At 41.4% G+C, this 18,063-nt stretch overlaps 1 protein-coding gene and 1 pseudogene across 2 annotated transcripts in view; both read left to right on the top strand.

Moving 5' to 3' along the window:
- LOC306650163 (speedy protein E4A-like) overlaps nucleotides 1-4,448 on the top strand; it is a gene marked incomplete at both ends in the record, with an annotated part of 55,680 nt that extends 51,232 nt beyond the window's left edge. Inside the window, 3 exons of the mRNA XM_079121991.1 lie at nucleotides 2,058-2,146; nucleotides 2,864-2,939; nucleotides 4,389-4,448. Of these exons, the coding sequence (XP_078978117.1) occupies nucleotides 2,058-2,146; nucleotides 2,864-2,939; nucleotides 4,389-4,448 (225 nt within the window). The remainder of the gene's footprint in view (nucleotides 1-2,057; nucleotides 2,147-2,863; nucleotides 2,940-4,388) is intronic.
- LOC306649989 (guanine nucleotide-binding protein subunit alpha-12-like) overlaps nucleotides 1-18,063 on the top strand; it is a 350,618-nt pseudogene that overhangs the window by 147,324 nt on the left and 185,231 nt on the right. The gene's annotated exons all lie outside the window — the stretch shown is intronic.

Genomic DNA, 18,063 nt, shown 5'->3' with positions numbered 1-18,063 from the left:
GACAAGGAAGTTCATATGGATGGAAAAGCTGCAGAGAAAATAATTGGGTTAGAAGATGAGATCCAAGCTTAGGAAGGGGTAGAGGGGATGTAAAAAAGGTCTCCTGCTCATGGGAGAAAGTGTCCATAATGAGGAAGAGTTTTGAGGAAGAGGTAGATGGGACAATGGCAAGGAGAATCAGGGGCAGATGGTTATCAGCAAAGGGGAGAGATGGAACAATAGCTGAGGAAGGCAAGAGTTGAAGGTTTGAGTTGTGGAAGATGGATTGGTGTCAGATGATGAAAGGCTGAGTTCCAAAGTCTGAAGCTGTACTCGGTTTTTCTTTCTTTTTTCAAAAGATACTTAAAAATTTGTTTTTGGTTGTTGATGGACCTTTATTTTATTCATTTATTTATATGTGGTGCTGAGAATTGAACCCACACATGCTAGTAAGCAAGTGCTCTACCCCTGAGCCACAACCCCAGCCCTACTCAGATTTCTTTACTCAGCTCCATGGGTAGAACTCAGCCTCCCACCATAGTCCTCCAGGCAGAATAGGAATAAAGGGATCCTCAGAATATGAGGAGGGCAACAATCTGCTGGGGTTTTTTTGATTCAGTGTCCTGGGTAGAATCTGGTCTCGTGATTAAGACCTCTGGCCAACAGGGAAAGAGGGAGTCCTCCATTGATTCTGAGGAGAAACTGGAAGATCTGAATTCTGAGCCTAATCACCCTAAGGATGTGGAGCCACTTTGTGGTCTCAAGGTGAAACTGAAAAATTTGCACATATAATTGGTGTGACCAGAGCACCATGAGGTCTTTGTCAGGCTGTTAGCTAGGGAGACATCCCTGGTAGTGCACTCCAATCCTGCTCTTTACACAAAAAAGAAACCTCCAGCCACTTTGCTTTTCAAAAATAACCTGCTATCCCTGGGCTCCCCATGCCTGGAGGACTCAGAATCCATCTCCCCTCAGAGACTCTTAGATGACAAATGCTTATGTTAGACTTGAAAAAGTTTCCTTGGGATCGCAGAGTTTGATTCCAACAATCCACACGGATTGCAGACATTCTGACCCTAATACATATCCTCTTTCCTGAGAGGTGATTTACGGGGTCATGTTCACACTCTGATGTGACTATCAAATGAGAAAATGACCTGAGCAACTCTCTGATTCTGGGGTTGTGCATTCATGGGGAATCACGGGCCCTCATGGTTTATTCAAAATTCTTAATCACACAGATATCTGGCTGCTATCCAAGCCCTCATTCATTTGCTTCTCTGGGGATTCTAAGGTCCAAGCCACTTGCCTGAGGAACGTTCCTCTCCTATTTTAATCAGTCTGTGCTCTGCTCCAACCCCACACCTTCTCCAAGGGAGGTCTTACTCTCCTCTCTGATCTCTATCTCCATTGAAGCCTCCTCTGGTTCCCAAGCTGACACCAGTGTTCTGTTCACAGAGGATCCTGCTCTCAAAAGATTCCTGCCTTGAGACAAGAACCTGAGGGTGTCTGACAAGATGAGGTTTTTCTCCTCTGGGCCTAGAGTGGGGAGGGGTTTCTAACCCCTCTGTGTTTTCATATAGGTTCAATGAGATGTGCCAAGGTCCTGGCCCCATTATGACTTGTCAACATTTCCCTTCAGGGTCTAAAAGCTCTTGCAGAAAGAACAGGAGGGCCTTGCTTGTGCTTGGGTACTTTGGGCTCCAAGCCCAAGAACACAGTCTTGCATGGCTATGCCCTCCTTGCTTGTTGCCACCTGAGGTTCTGAGATCCTCTCCTTTCTGCTCTCCCTGGGACCCCCCTGTTCTCCAGCTTGCCAAAGACCCTCCTCAACCAGCTGACCTATATGCCCTCCCTCAAAAGGTCCCCTCAGAGCTGACCCTCCAGTGCACATCTAGGCCTCCTCTACCCTTGACTGCTCCCATTGGTCCCTCTTGTCCTTCCCTAAAGAAGCAGGTCTCCTTACTTGGCTACCTCCTCTTAGTGGGACTCTATAATCCAGACTCCGATTCCTCTGTCCCCTCTTTCTTTCTCTTCCAGGATGTGACATCTCTCTCTATTTTCCCTCTCTCCACCAGTACCTCCTGTCTATGGTCATAGCTTTTTTGAGCCGGGCTGGCCTCTACTCCTGGCAGTACCGACGAATCCACTTCTTTCTGCCCTGTGAGTATTTGGCCGCCTTCATCAATCAGGATTCACTACCTGGAGGTTTGGAGGGGAGTAGAGGGGCACTAACCTGTCCTCTTCCTTTTTACCTCTTTGTCCTGTTTGCTCTGGGTAGAAGAAATTAGAGCATTGTAGTATAGTTTTTTAAAAAGCTTGTCCTAGTCAAACCAAACACACAAGTTCCCTAAAGACCAGTTTTAAAAAATTAAAGAAAACCAAAGAAAATTTAAAGCCCACTTGAGTGGAGGAAAGCTTGGCACAGAGACTGGAGGTGCAGCTGCATCTGATTGCTCTCTCTTCCTGTATCCACACCAACATTGTTTTGTCCTCTGCCTCTGTATTTCCAAGATAGAGGCCCAGTTCACTACACAGTACAGGTCCAGTGTAAAGTATTCCCTGCTTGTCCTTCCTACAGGTGTTTTCCCAAGTCTGTGGCTTTCTACATACCCCCTGAAAATCCTTCCAAGGCAGGTCAAACCATGTCTTAGGCCTCCTCAATTTTGTTGGTTATCACTTTCTAGACAAAGGCTGGATTCCTTCAGAAATTGTCTGTCTGATAGAGGCCTCTAGACCAAGGGACCGTCTTGCATAACACTCAATAGGGCTGGTACAGTCCTGCTTGAAGATTGTCCGCTTGGCCTCCTTTTTGGGTGGCTGACTCCAAGGGGAAGTCCTTCCTGGTTGTGCCCCTGAGGAGCAACCTGATTTCTTTCCCCAGGTACCTAGCCAATGACATGGAAAAGGACAACCACATTCCTAAAGAAGACATGTTCAGTTTTCTCTATGGGAAAGAGGTATACACTGCATCCCTTGCTCCACAAAGTGCACTATAAATAAATTAATCCATTTTAAGGGCTGGAACACGGGTTTCCAGGGAGGAGTGTGTTTGTGGAGGAAGAGGGATGAGCTGATTGAAGAGAAAAAGGAAGGTGAAATGTTGCAAGTTGTATATGGGAAAGAGAAAGCTCTGGAAGCTGTTGCAGGGAGGGAAGGTCCTTCTGAAGAGTCATCAGTTTGTTGCTTTTTTTGTTAGAGTATCAAATGTATAGCTCAGTTTATATATGCAATCTAACAAAAAATTTCATGGTAATTTGCCAGATATACATAAGTGATTTAAATAATAAAAGAAACTCCAATTTCAAGAAAATAAGGTCATATTTTGAGGATGAGTAAAAGTGCCAAGTCAAATTTCTATGTATTAAGTGAACGATAGTCTAATGGAGCAGACTCAGGTAACATTTTTAGATATATATCTTTGCTCTTTTATATATATATAAAAGATATATATCTTTGCTCTTTTATATATATATATATGGATCTACCAATTGTAAACTATGTTTCATTTTAAAGGAATGGGATAAATGAGATGAAAGGAATCTTTATACTATACTAAAGTTATTCACAAAGAAAATTTTATGCTTGAAATACTTTTTCATTCATAGAATACTTGCATAATTAATTTCTACTTTGAACCTAACTAGAATTACAGTTTAATTATTTGTCTAGAACACTGAGATATTCTCTTTAGTTTTCATAAAAAAAATTAATCCAAAACTATTCACCAGGCTTATACTTATGTAGAAATTATAATGATAAAAGATGCATCTAGTCATGCAAATATAACTTTTTTTCATGTACTCAAGCAGAAGCATCACTAAACTTAAACCATTATTCTACTGAAATCAGAGATAATGATGAAGTTTGTGCCTTGATATAATCAACTTTTCAAATTTGATTAGATGGGACACCAAAAGGACTGTGTCTGCTAAAGCACTTTTACAAAAATTTCCACACAGTTAGCATAATTTAGTTACCTGATATAAAATAGGAAAATATACTCAATTTTTATTTAAAATAAAGCTGAAGACATAATGTCCTCAATGTTTTATATATATGCAATATATATATATATATATATATATATTGCTCTGAATAAATGTTGTCCATGTTAATAACGGGTGAAATGTTGTGTTGACATCTACATGTAGTTACTTCATTTGTCACCAGGCTAAATAAATCTAATAATTACACCATGATGTGTCACCCCCATTGTAGCCAAAGAACTTAGCTAATAGAATCAAGCCTCTCAACATTTTATTTTTACAATTTTTGGAGACAGTTGAATCGTTGTGACTATCAAGGTGAAGTGACTTTAAGAAATGGGAAAATAAATTAACCACTATTCCAAACCACTCAATATCCTGTAAATCCATCAGCTTTTGTGGGGCTCTTTTCCTTTCTAGATTCAAGTTTATGATCTGGAGCTCTGGGTGTGCAGCCAAGATCGGCACCCTCATCCCTAGAAGTCTTTGAAACCTGGAAGCCTGAGGTCAATGGCCTGAGTGGAGGTACAAAATTCTGTATTCCTGATGACAGGCTCACTTATTATCTGTTTAGGAGACCCAAGGACCTAACTACTGGATTCACTCCCGTCTACTTCCCACCCACAGCCACCCTCTGTATAACCCGAAACAGTACCACCATGCACACACAGCATGAATCTCCCAGTTAACTTCACAGTCTCAAAACCACAACTACACACATCATTTCCTACAGATATACTGGATGCTATGAGGTTGCTCAGCTAGACCACAGAGAGAACAATTTGTCATGGATGTGCTAGAAATCCTTAACCTAGAGCAATTGGGCCCAAATATCAGCTTTGGTGAATGGTTGCTCTCTGCCCAAAGTGAATATCACATAGCCGCGAATAGCACATAGCCATGAATATCTCTCCTTTTATAAATTGTCTTTTCATCCTCTCCTTTTAATTCTTCTCGGGCCATGTATCCCTTAAGGATAGCGATCATGGAGATCTATTTATAATAAAGTGAATGTGTATAATAGGATATTCCATGCAACTCTACACAATTCAAAAATTCTCATCGCTTTTTTTCCCTTCAAATGGTTTATGATCAGAACTCACTTTGGAACGTCTTCTCCATTGACTCACTACCTGAGGATGAAGATCTCTTCTTGTACAATCACACTTTTCTCCCTCGAGTTCAACAGTCAAGGAATTTTGTCAGAAGCATAGCAAGTTAAGAAATAGTAGCTTCAGGGCATCTTTGTACACAGCACACCTTAGATTTATGGACTTGGGCAGAGGATGAAGCAAAGGTTTGGTTCAAACTATGTGCAATCAGTCATATTAGGAACAGGGATAATGGGGACAAATTAGGGGATAGGGCAGGGACCAGACACCTGGTCTCCTGATTCAGGTTGTTGATATGTTAGTGACATCTGTCACAAAGTTAGTTCAGATGTGAAGTTCAGTCCAAGGCCCCATTCTCTAGGTGTGTTCTATGCTCTCAGCAGAATCACCTCAAGTCCTTGGTATAAAGCATATCTCTGGGCCTGCCCCCAACACGAAATTTGAAAATGATGGTTTGGGGTTGGTGAAGGATCACAGTTAAGTCTGGGTCTTTAAGTTGGTCTAAGCTCTAGTGAAGACTGACTCAGGGTGTAACTCATCTTCACATCTGGAGAAATGTGTCAGTGAAGTCTAACAATCTCTCTTCTTCCTTCCAGTTCACTGAGAGAGACACATTTTCTGCAGGACATCTTTGGGGACACAAGAAGTCATGAGAAAGGAAGAGAAGAGCCTCTTGTACACATACTCCAGAAGACCCAGATTCTTTTTGAAGGAGCTACGTCGTTAGCACATTGCACTCCTGCAAGCTGGGGGTGGATGTGCTATCTAAATGGGGATGATGACAGTCCTGCGTTGTTTCTGGTTCCATTTTTCCTTCTGTCACCCTTCAATTTTATAGCACTTAATTAAAATCTTTAATAGAAGATCAAAGTTCTCTGTTTTGCATATTTAGTTGCCACAGTCTAGGACATGTAGGGGCTAGTTGCATGTAGGGGCTCTGACTGGGAGGGAATTACTTTTAAACATGAAATTAGAACCATATAATTGTCACAGAGAGTTTTACTACATATCATAAATGTTATTGTTTTGTTTTGAACATGTCAGCCATAGAATTATTATTTATTTTAAATAATTTCGAGATAGTTGTTTTGTTCCTAGTTTTCTGATGACTGTTATAGCTGGACTAGGGACATAAATATTTTTTAAGAGAGGATTTTAGTCTTTTTACCTATTTTACCTAATACATGTATAGCTCAATGGTACTACCCCTACCTTTTATAAATATAAAATTTTCACTTGATGCTTATTTATTATAATTGTGAATATGTGTGTATGGGTGTATTTTAAGAGAGCACATGTGCTATGTAGTTTTGAATAGCACAGCACAACACATTTATGGGAAAACAATCAAGATAACAATATTCTTACCTTAATGATTCATATGATCATGTAATTCTGGACTGTTTACTGTCAAATGATAGTGTCGTTTAACGGGGTTGTCATTCATTGACCAAATTTTATAACCGTGGGGGGTGGGGGGAACCTCAATTACTTTTCATACGAGAAAACAACAGAGACAGTGGCAGATTCAAAAGTAGGCACTGGAAGCAGGAAACTCAGGGAAGACACTGAGAGAGACAACACAGTAAGACAGAAAGAAAGAAAATGCTAGGGAAGCTGTTTAACAATCTTAAATCCCAAATCGGGGAGAGGTATCTCAACAGCAAATGCCTTCACGATAATGATCCATGGGTGGGGACACACAGGGAATGGTAGACTTTGCTACCTGAGTCATTTTGGGAGACTTTTCTATAACCTCTAACTCTAGTTTTATATAACAGAAGAAAATCCAAAGGGTTTTGATGAAATGAAAATTTATGAAGGGAAATAAAGGTAATAGAGCAGGTTTTAAGAAGAATGAGCTGAAAGAAGGAGCTCAAGCTGATAAATAGGCACAAAGAAGAAAGAGCTAATTGTGTGAATGAATGCAGAAAAGCATGTTGGAAGATAGAAAATCTGACAAAATGGGAGCAACTGCCGTGAGAAATGGGTGAAGCAAAATATCAGCCAGAAGCAGAACGAGCTAAAGGGAGGTGGCAACAGAGCCAGCCATCTGTGTGAAGGGGCCGAAAAGGACCAACATGGAATGAGCTTAAGATTGGGTGGATGTGTTAAAACAGGGATGGTGGCTGAGTGAGAGAAGCAACTGAAGAGGTAAAAGTTCCAAGAAGGGAGAAGTCATTAATACAGGCACAGAGCGATGCAATTCTGATGCTGATCAACTGCATGGAGGCCACAGGCTACAGGTTGAGGCCACAGGCCCCCTGTGCACTGCCCTACTTTCAGAAATCAGCTGTAAGCTCTGGGTTTCCCAGGGCACTCCCACTTCTCACCAGTGGATGCAAATTTGGGGATTCCCATGATCCTATTGTATAATTCTCTATAACATCTCATTGAGTTATAAATCCTATAATGACTGTTTCATCATCTCAAAAAGATACAAATTGGGAGCAGCTAAGGAAGAGGCACATGGCTGGAGGTCTAAGAGGAGCAGATGAAAGCTATTATGTCCTCAGGATGCAAGATCTTCAGAGGACATGGAGGTACAGGACCAACCAGGGAAGCTCACCTGGTGTCATTGTCCTGAGTTTTACTGGGATTTCCCTAAGCATTTGGTAGGAGTGGGATGAGTAGAGCAATAATCCAGGCTCGGGTCCTGCCTTCTGGGTACTTACCATAGAGCCCAGGACACAGGAGTGTGTCCAGAAAAAAAGACGAGGAAAGGGGATGTGGACAGGGATGGGACATCATGACGTCAACTACACAGTGTGGTGGTGGCACCAGGCTGTGCCAGGTCTCCAGACTGGTTCTGTCTTCCTGACCACTGTATGAGAGGTGCCTGCCCTTCAAAACTCCCTGACCAGTGAAGCACTCTTGAGGGAGGGCCTGTCCTGGGCAATGCTGGGCATCTAGGCACCCAACTCCGACTTCCTGGGCGGTGGCCCTTCCTATTCCCACCTCAGGACCAAGCTCCTCGCTGCACCAGAAGTCCACGTGCCGAGCTTCCCAGAAACCGTGATCCCCGGCCCTCAGCAGGCCCCAGTGCTGGGACTCTATTTCCCAAGAGTCTGTGCGCCCCCGTTAGGGACCGTCTGAAACGTGCCCGCCTCGTGTGACAGCTCAGGGGAGACAGACTGGGAGCACTGGCTGCCCACAGCCCTCCCACCCTCCAGCGAGGGTTCTCCTTAGTTCAAGGCAGTCTTTAAGGGAATGTCAGAATGCATTTCCTTCACCTGGCCTTTTTCCTGATTGCCCCTTGATTCAGTGATGGCTACAAAAATCTATACAAGTGGTAAATGGTAAAGACCTGCAGACTCGTGGCATAGACGACAATTCCCTAATGTAAATACTAACGTATAGTCTTGTGGTGTGTCAGCAGTGAATGTTGGCGGAATGGTACATTGAACCTGTACCATCAATTTTCCTTGAATTTGTAAATATTTTTATATATAAAAGCAATAAATCCAACCAGGCATTTATGTTAACTGAAAATTCCAGATTCTGGAAAGCATTGTCTACATCTAATTTTATGAATATTTTAGAAAGACTGACCCATTTTTCTAATTGTAAAGGGAAGGGAAGTTTTGGGCTGATTGGAAAAAATCACAAGAATATCTCCGTCATTATTTGGGTGATAATTAAATGGTCAGTTAAATCTTCCCATGATTATCCAAACATCCTCATAAAATGAATGCTTTTATTATATGTCTCTATATATGTATATATGTATATATATATAATATTGAATTTTTAATTGTTCTACTTCATTATACATGACAGCAGAATGCATTTCAATTCATTGTACACAAATGGAGTATACCTCCCCTTCCCTCATTTCCCTCTACACAATCCAAAATTCTTGCATTCTTTTCTTTTCCGCTTGCCCCTGTTATGTATCAGCATGCACTTATCAGGGAAAACATTTGACCATTGTTCTTTTTGGGATTCGCTTACCTCACTTAGCATGGTTTTCTCTAGCTTCATCCATTTACCTGCAAATACCATAATTTTATTCTTCTTTATGACTGAATAATATTCCATTGTGTAAATGTACCACAGTTTCTTTATCCATTCATCTATTGAAGGGCATCTCAGTTGGTTCCATAATCTAGCTATTGTAACTTGAGCTGCTATAAACATTAATGTGGTTGCATCACTGTAGTATGCTGATTTTAAGTCCTTTGGGTATAAACCAAGGAGTGGTTTAGCTGGGTCAAATGGTGGGTCCATTCCAGGTTTTCTGAGGAATCTCCATATTGCTTTCCAGAGTGGCTGCACCAATTTGCAATCCCACCAGCAATGCATGAGTGTATCTTTACCTTCACATCCTCATCAGCATTAATTGTTGCTTGTATTCTTGATCATAGCCATTCTAATTGGAGTAAGATGAAATCTTAGGGTAGTTTTGATTTCCATTTGTCTAATTACTAGAGATGTTGAACATTTTTTATATATTTGTTGATCAAATATATATCTTCTTCTGTGAAGTGTCTTCTCAGTTCCTTAGCCCATTTATTGATTGGGTTATTTTTATTTTTGGTGTTAAGCTTTTTGAGTTCTTTATGTATTCTGGAGATAAATGCTCTATGTGATGTGTGTGTGCTAAAGATTTTCCCCCACTCTGTAGGCTCTCTTTTCACATTATTTATTGTATCCTTTGCTGAGAAACAGCTTCTTAGTTTGAATCCATCTGATTTATTGATTCTTGTTTTAATTTCTTGTGCTTTGAAAGTCTGGTTAAGGACAGTTGGTCCTAAGCTGACATGAGTAAGATTTATGCCTACATTTTCTTCTATTTGGTGCAGGGTCTCGGGTCTAATTTTTAGGAACTTGATCCATTTTTTTTCTTTTTCTTTTTTTTATTGTAAACAAATGGGATACATGTTGTTTCTCTGTTTGTACATGGAGTAAAGGCATTTGTGTAATCATAAATTTACATAGGGTAATGTTGTTCGATTCATTCTGTTATTTTTCACTTCCCCCTACCCCTCCCACCCCTATTTTCCCTCTACACAGTCCTTCCTTCCTCCATTCTTGCCCCCCTCCCAAACCCTAACTCTAACCCTAACACTAAATCCTCCCACTCCCCATTATGTGTCATCATCCACTTATCAGTGAGATCATTCGTCCTTTGGTTTTTTGAGATTGGCTTATCTCACTTAGCATGATATTCTCCAATTTCATCCATTTGCCTACAAATGCCATAATTTTATCATTCTTTATGGCTGAGTAATATTCCATTGTATATATATACCACAGTTTCTTTAACCATTCATCAATTGAAGGGCATCTAGGTTGGTTCCATAGTCTGGCTATTGTGAATTGAGCAGCTATGAACATTGATGTGGTAGTATCTCTGTAGTATGCTGATTTTAAATCCTTTGGGTATAGGCCGAGGAGTGGGATAGCTGGGTCAAATGGTGGTTCCATTCCAAGTTTTCTAAGGAATCTCCACACTGCTTTCCAGAGTGGCTGCACTAATTTGCAGCCCCACCAGCAATGTATGAGTGTACCTTTCTCCCCACATCCTCGCCAACACCTGTTGTTGCTCGTATTCTTGATAATCGCCATTCTAATTGGGGTGAGATGGAATCTTAGGGTGGTTTTGATTTGCATTTCTCTTATTACTAGAGATGTTGAACATTTTTCCATATGTTTGTTGATTGCTTATAGATCTTCTTCTGTGAAGTGTCTGTTCATTTCCTAAGCCCATTTGTTGATTGGGTTATTTGCATTCTTGGTTTAGAGTTTTTTTGAGTTCTTTATAGATTCTGGAGATTAGTGCTCTATCTGAAGTATGAGTGGCAAAGATTTTCTACCATTCTGTAGGCTCTTTCTTTGCAATGCTGATAGTTTCCTTTGCTGAGAGAAAGCTTTTTAGTTTGAATCTATCCCAGTTGTTGATTCTTGCTTCTATTTCTTGTGCTATGGGAGTCTTGTTGAGGAAGTCTGGTCCTAAGCTGACATGTTGAAGATCTGGACCTACTTTTTCTTCTATAATCTGCAGGGTCTTTGGTCTGATTCTGAGGTCCTTAAATCATTTTGAGTTTAGTTTCGTGCATGGTGAGAGATATGGGTTTAGTTTCATTCTGTTGCATATGGATTTCCAGTTTTCCCAGCACCATTTGTTGAAGAGGCAATCTTTTCTCCATTGCATATTTTTGGCCCCTTTGTCTAGTATGAGAAAATTGTATTTATTTGGGTTTGTGTCCGTGTCCTCTATTCTGTACCATTGATCTACCTGTCTATTTTGGTGCCAATACCATGCTGATTTTGTTACTATTGCTTTGTAGTAGAGTTGAAGTTCTGGTATTGCGATACCCCCTGCTTCGCTCTTTCTGCTAAGGATTGCTTTAGCTATTCTGGGTTTCTTATTCTTCCAGATGAATTTCATAATTGCTTGCTCTATTTCTGTAAGGTACGTCATTGGGATTTTAATTGGAATTGCATTGAATCTGTTTAGCACTTTTGGTAGTATGGCAATTTTGACAATATTCTATTTTGAATTGAGTTTCATGCAGGGTGAGAGATAGAGGTTTAATTCATTTTGCTGCATATGGATTTCCAGTTTTCCCAGCACCCTTTGTTGAAGAGGGTATCTTTTTCCATTGTATGTTTTTGGCACCTTTGTCTAGTATGAGAAAACTATTTATTTGGGTTTGTCTCTGTGTCTTCTATTCTGTACTGTTGGTCTACCTGCCTATTTTGGTGCTAATACCATGCCGCTTTTGTTACTATTGCTCTGTAGTATAGTTTAAGTTCTGGTATTATAATGCCTTCTGCTTCACTCTTCCTGCTAAGGATTCCTATGGTTATTTGGGTCTCTTATTTTTCCAAATGAATTTCATGAGTGCTTTCTCTATTCCTGTGAGGTACACCATTGGGATTTTAATTGAAATTGCATTGACTCTGTATAGCGCTTTTGTTAGGATGGCCATTTTGACAATACTAATTCTGCCTATCCAAAAACAAGGGAGATCTTCCCATCTTCTAAGGTCTTCTTTAATTTCTTCCTTTAGAGTTCTGTAGTTTTCATTGTGGAGGTCTTTCACCTCTTTTGTTAGATTGATCCCCAGAAAGCTTATTTTTAAAACAAAACAAAACTGTTCATTTAAATTTTGAACATTCATAGAGAACTTGGAAGATAGCGATGACTGGTGAGCTGTCTTTTATTTTCTCTCCTCCTCCCTTTTTGGAATACGAGCCTCATTTAATTTTTTCAACTTTATGCTGTGGAATATGATTAGTTCATGAAATAAATACATGGGCAAAAAGGATCTGAGTAGTCAGAGGAGAGAAACTGAGTGTACGGGATTAGTTGAAGTACCAGGTGTCTTTTGGTCGCTCTGGATCCTCTTGTGCCCCTCCAGTACTTCTCTCTACTCTCTAGATATCTTAACATTAATCATGACAAATCTGCTTCCTCTTGTTTTCTTCCTCACTCTTAAACTACGCTAGCTCTCCATCCCTCACTACGTCTCCTCTGTTACTATTGTCTCTAGAGCCTCAAATACCTGGTGTCTTCCTTGTCTTCTGATGCCCTGTAGCATCATTTTCTCCTCATATAAATTGTGGTCACCTAATTCTGTGCTGCTGTTTCCTTTATCCCATCTGATCCACTCTGTGTGAGTTATCATCACATCAAACCCTGATTCCTTTACCCTCCTGCTGTTCTGCTGTAATCACTCTTAACACTTTTGGATTCTCCCCCTTCTCCTTCCTAAGCGAGCCAGCTGCTCCTCTGACCTGCAACTACAGCTTCACTGCTGTCACCCCTCAGCTCTGCTCAGCCTCCACATGCAGCTCTGCATGTTCTTTGGTCCCAGAAGCCTGGATGCTCCAACTCTGCCATATTCTTGTCCTGATTGTTCCTGACGTCCCCTCTTGAGAGTGGCAGTCCTTCTGTCATCACAATGCATTTCCTAAGCAACTCCCTTGATATGTCTCCTGGGAGTCGTGTGGGCTTTCCCCTTCTCAGTGACCTTCCCGTATCTTCAGCTGGATTCACTGCAGGCTTCTCTCTACCTCTGGGTTTATAAATAACCACAGCCTTCTGCTCCGGGATTTCCCACCTGATCTGTGTAGGCTGGCCACCTGACGTTCTTGCCTGATCTGTGACTCATAGATTGTTGAGGGCCATCTTGGACAAGATGGTGCCTGGCAATGAGCCAAAGGGCACTGGCTACCAAAATAAGGAAGTACCCAAAAATGTTGCTTACTGTTACTAGTTCCTTGGAGACTTATGACGTGTCAATGCCCGGCTCAAGGATTGGCTATCTAATATCATGCCGCACATGGACAGCTCGTGATTTATATAGTGTTATGCTGGTATTCCTCTGCATGCTCTTCTGCATGAGAGAAAGCTTTGCTATAATTGGCTGATAAGCTAGGAGCCTGGGGGAGGGGAGAGGGAGAAAGAAGAAGAAGGAAGATAGAGAGAGAACAAAGGAGTCGGAGAAACAGGGAGGACGCAATAAATCTCGTCAAACTAAAGATTAGTGGTGTCTCCTTTCTCCACACTGGTTCTGCTGGACACAACAATAGATTGTTCACATACACCAGGTTTCCTTCCTGGGTTACTCTTTATTCATTCAGCTCTGCTCTGAGCTGCTCATATGTCCTCATCTGCTCACATCTGCTACCCTGTGTGGACCTGGAGCTACTTCAGTACCTTGATTTCTATGTGTCTCAGAAACAGAATTTGCTTCCAACCTGCCCTCATCAGACCATTTATCCTCTTCATTTTCTAGCTATTTCAGTGTCTGCAGAGCCTTCCCTCCATGCTGTTCTTCAGCAATCCCCTTCCTCCTGCTTCTGACGGCCGCCCATCTCCCGGAGCTCGGTCCTAGTCCATTATGTGGTATAATAAAGTAATACATGAGGTTTGATATTTTATTTAGAATAGCCATGTATTTACTTACTATTGAAGTGCCAGGGATTGAACCCAGGGCTGCATGCATGGTAACGAGTCTTGTACTACTGAGCTATACCCCAGTACCCAAAAAGAAGTTTATTGAACGGATAGTTCTGGAAGTTCAAGAGCATGCTGCTGGAATACTGGCAGCCCTCTCACTCCCTGTTTACATCACAATGTGGTACAGAAGTAGAAATTGAGCACCCTAATTGTAAAAGGGGCCAAATACATGGGGTAGACTTCCTAAATAAGAACCTGCTCTCATAACTCAATGTGTGAGACTAGCATTAATGATTTCTGAATTAAGTGTCTCAATGATCTAATTACTTTCCGTTAAAGGTTGTGCCATCTCAACACTGCCACGCTGGGGACCAAGCTTCAAGCACTAGAACCCTTTGGAGGCACGTATCCAGCCACAGCAAGCTATCTTACTTGAATGTTCTGCTCCCTGTGACTCCTTGCTTTGATGGCTTTGCTATCTGCATTACCCAGTATTTGAAATTTTGTGTGACAGGCAGGTGTATTCCTTACAGTGGTCCTCTGGGATGAACACTGAGTTTATTTTTTATTTATTTTTAAAGACTGCATTTTGATTAATTGTACACAATTCAATTACAACTTTTCATTTCTATGGTTGTCCACAATGTAAATTCACACCAGTCATGTAATCATACATATACATAGGGTAATACTGTCTGTCTAATTCTACTATCTTTCCTTTCCCCATCCCCTCCCACCCAATTTTCCTCTACACCATCCAAAGATTCCTTCATTCTTCTCTTCCCCCCTGCTACTCCCCCTTGTTATGTATCGTCATCCACTTATCAAAGAAAACATTTGGCCTTTTTTTGGGGGGGATTGGCCTATTTTACTTAGACTGATATTTTCCAACTTCATCCATTTCCCAGAAAATGCCATAGTTTTATTCTTCTTTATGGCTGAGTAATATTCCATTGTGTATATTTACCACAGTTTCTTTCTTATCCATTCATCAATTGAAGGGCATCTCTGTTGGTTCCACAATTGTAAATTGAGCTGCTATGAACATTAATGTGGCTGTATCTCTGTAGTATGCTGATTTTTAAGTCCTTTGGGGATAAGCCAAGGAGTGGGATAGCTGGGTCAAATGGTGGGTCCATTCCACATTTTCTGAGGAATATCCACATTGCTTTCCAGAGTGGCTGCACCAATTTGCAACTCCACCAGCAATGTATGAGCATGCCTTTCCCCCCACATTCATGCCAACACTTATCATTGCTTGTGAACACTGAGTTTAAGATAAGATGAGTCCAGTGGGGGACAGCTAGCCACACTAGAAATAACTTTGAGTTATGCATCAGCCAGTGCTTCAGGAAAGAGAGAGTTTGGGTTCCAAGCTCATCAGTTTAAACAGTAATGCCTCCCTAATGAATGCCAATAAAATGCCAGAACACTGAAATCAAGCTGAGCTTCTCTGGTTGGTGATACCCATCAATGTCCTGAGAGGAGGATGCATCCTGAGGCCACGGAAGCTTTCACTGGGACCCTTCACTGAGACATCAAGTCATGTGTCTCTTCTTTTGGCTGTTACAATTTTGTATCCTAACCTTGGGGTCCATGTGAATAGAATAAGTCCAAGGAACCTCCACCCACCTCTTCCGCTATAGGTTCTCCACACCTTGCTGAGTCTGCTCTTCTCACCTTCCTCTGTCCTTGGTGAGTTAAGGTATGTGGACCTCGAAGAGGAGTTCCTCTCTGTGACCCATGGAACCAGTAAAATCCTTGAGAAAAACAAAAGGAGTGTCAAAGGTGGACTTTTGTTGCTTCTGCCCCACATGAATTCAAGGGTCCAGTTTACTGTGCAAACTGGTGGAAAGTTAAAAAGTGGGCAAAATACATGGAATGGAATTCTTTAGAAATTTAGATCCCTGAGAGAGAGGACAGCCCAGGGGGATTTCAGCTCACTGATAAGATAGGGAGTTTCTAGTTCACAGAGCAGGAGGGGACATGGAGCCAGCGGTGTCTCTGAGCAGAAAGGACAGGATAAATAGGAAGACATGGCAGGTAGAGGTCACAGTGAAGATAACTAGAGAGGAGAAATGTTCAGAGGCTTCCAGTCTTGGACTGTGTGAGGCAGGAGCACAGTGAGAGTCAAGAATTGGATTCAGGCAGACTGAGGCTTTACCCCTTTTCAACATGTGGCTTCCTAGACATCCAAGCATGGCTCTGTCCCCACCTGATGTAGAAACGCACACAGAGAAGTGTTCCTGGAGTTTGGACATGTGGTCTCCTTGTCACCATTGTCACTTTTACTCCCCCAACAAGGACTTGGACCCAGGCCATGCTCAACAACAACAAAGGCTGGCTGGGAGTTTCCCAGTCCCCCATGTGGTCCTAGGTAGCAGCACTGGACAAGTTCACACTTGTGGAGGATGAGTTGAATAGCACAGATGAGCTGGGGGTGCCAAGATATCAAAATGGGTTATGCACCCACTCATTGGGATGAGCCAGTACTTACTATTGAGGGAGTGGGATTTAGATGGCATGGTACACAGAGTAGCAGAGTGCACAGTTTAATGATCAATGTGGTTACCTGAAAAGAAATGGCGATTTAATCCAACACTTTGTTAAAAATTATGGAAAAACCTGGTAGCATTCCTATAAGGCCTGGGAATAGCATATGGTGGAAAATCCCTAAATTCTGAACCCAAGCATGCCTACAACTCTGAGTACTATAATAATACATTTTCCAGGTATAGATAAAAACAAGTTGACAACCAAAGTCACACTCCATGGAGCAGAAACTTGGTGAGAATCTGTACACAATTTGGTCCATTTATTAACAACCAGGGTTATCACAGTAATCAAAAGGGATGTGTTGAGAATGTCAAAGAATCTTTTGCACCCAGCAAACACATACATTTATTGGCTACTGCAAGCCAGATGCATTGGCCTCTGGCCCCTTATTTTTCTGATTGAGTTGGCCTTACTGTCAGTTTTCATATTATGCAGATCTTGGATGTATCTGTCCTGAACTCTTATCTACCCTGTACCATTTACAAAATGTAACCTTCAGGATCCCAGCATGGATTAGAGGAGGAGCTAAGTATCAATTATTCTAGAAAGAGAATGTTTACCCTTGGAAGGCCCTGGAGACATTCAGACCTTCATTGATAATAGTTTGAATCTGAAAAGGTTGGTTGGCAGCTTGGTGCTTCAGTGAATAAAGAGAGCAAAGGGCCCTTGGCAGGAGGAGGCTAGTTGGAGGAAGTTGTTCATTGCTCTAGAAGTGGATTTATAATCCCAGTCTCTCATTTCTCTTTTTTCCTTGCTGTTCCGGTGACTGAACCCTGGGCCTCATGCATGGCAGTCAAGCACTGTAGCACTGAGTCACATCCATTGCCTCTTCCTCTCTTGCTTACTAGCTGCCTTGAGGTAAGAAGTTTTGCTCCTTCATATGCTGGGGCCACTGGACTCTTCTCAACATTCCCAAAATCAATTGTGCAACTTGTCCCCTTTTTTTTTTTTTTTTTTTTTTTTTGGTGTCTGTTACTGAATCCTGGAATGCTTTACCACTGAGCAATATCCCCAGCTATTTTTTATTTTTATTTTTATTGTTATTGAGTGAGAAACATTGTTATAGACACAGAGAAGGGAAATAACAAAAACTAGGGTAGAACTGGGATCTAATAGGTTCACTGATACAACTTTGAAATTTGTTCTAATTAGTTATACACGACAGTAGAATGCATTTTGGCACATCATACATAAATGAGTATAACTTCTCATTCTTCTTGCTGTACATGATGTAGAATCACACCAGTTGTGTAATCATATATGCATATAGGGTAATAATGTCTGATTCATTCTCTTACATTCCTACCCCCATATCCCCTCCCCTCCCTTCACTCCCCTCTACCTAAACCAAAGTACTTCTATTTTTCCCTAGCCCCCTCTTATCATCAGAGAAAACATTGACTTATTTCTCTTAGCATGAAATTCTTCAGCTCCATCCATTTACCTGCAAATGCCATAATTTCATTCTTCTTTAAGGTTGAGTAATAGTCCATTGTGTATATATACCACATTT

This window comes from Sciurus vulgaris (assembly GCF_902686455.1).
Source record: "Sciurus vulgaris genome assembly, chromosome: 18".
NCBI classification, from domain to species: domain Eukaryota; kingdom Metazoa; phylum Chordata; class Mammalia; order Rodentia; family Sciuridae; genus Sciurus; species Sciurus vulgaris.
Note: the sequence above shows the minus strand (reverse complement) of the source record. Positions and strands in the feature narration are given on the sequence as shown.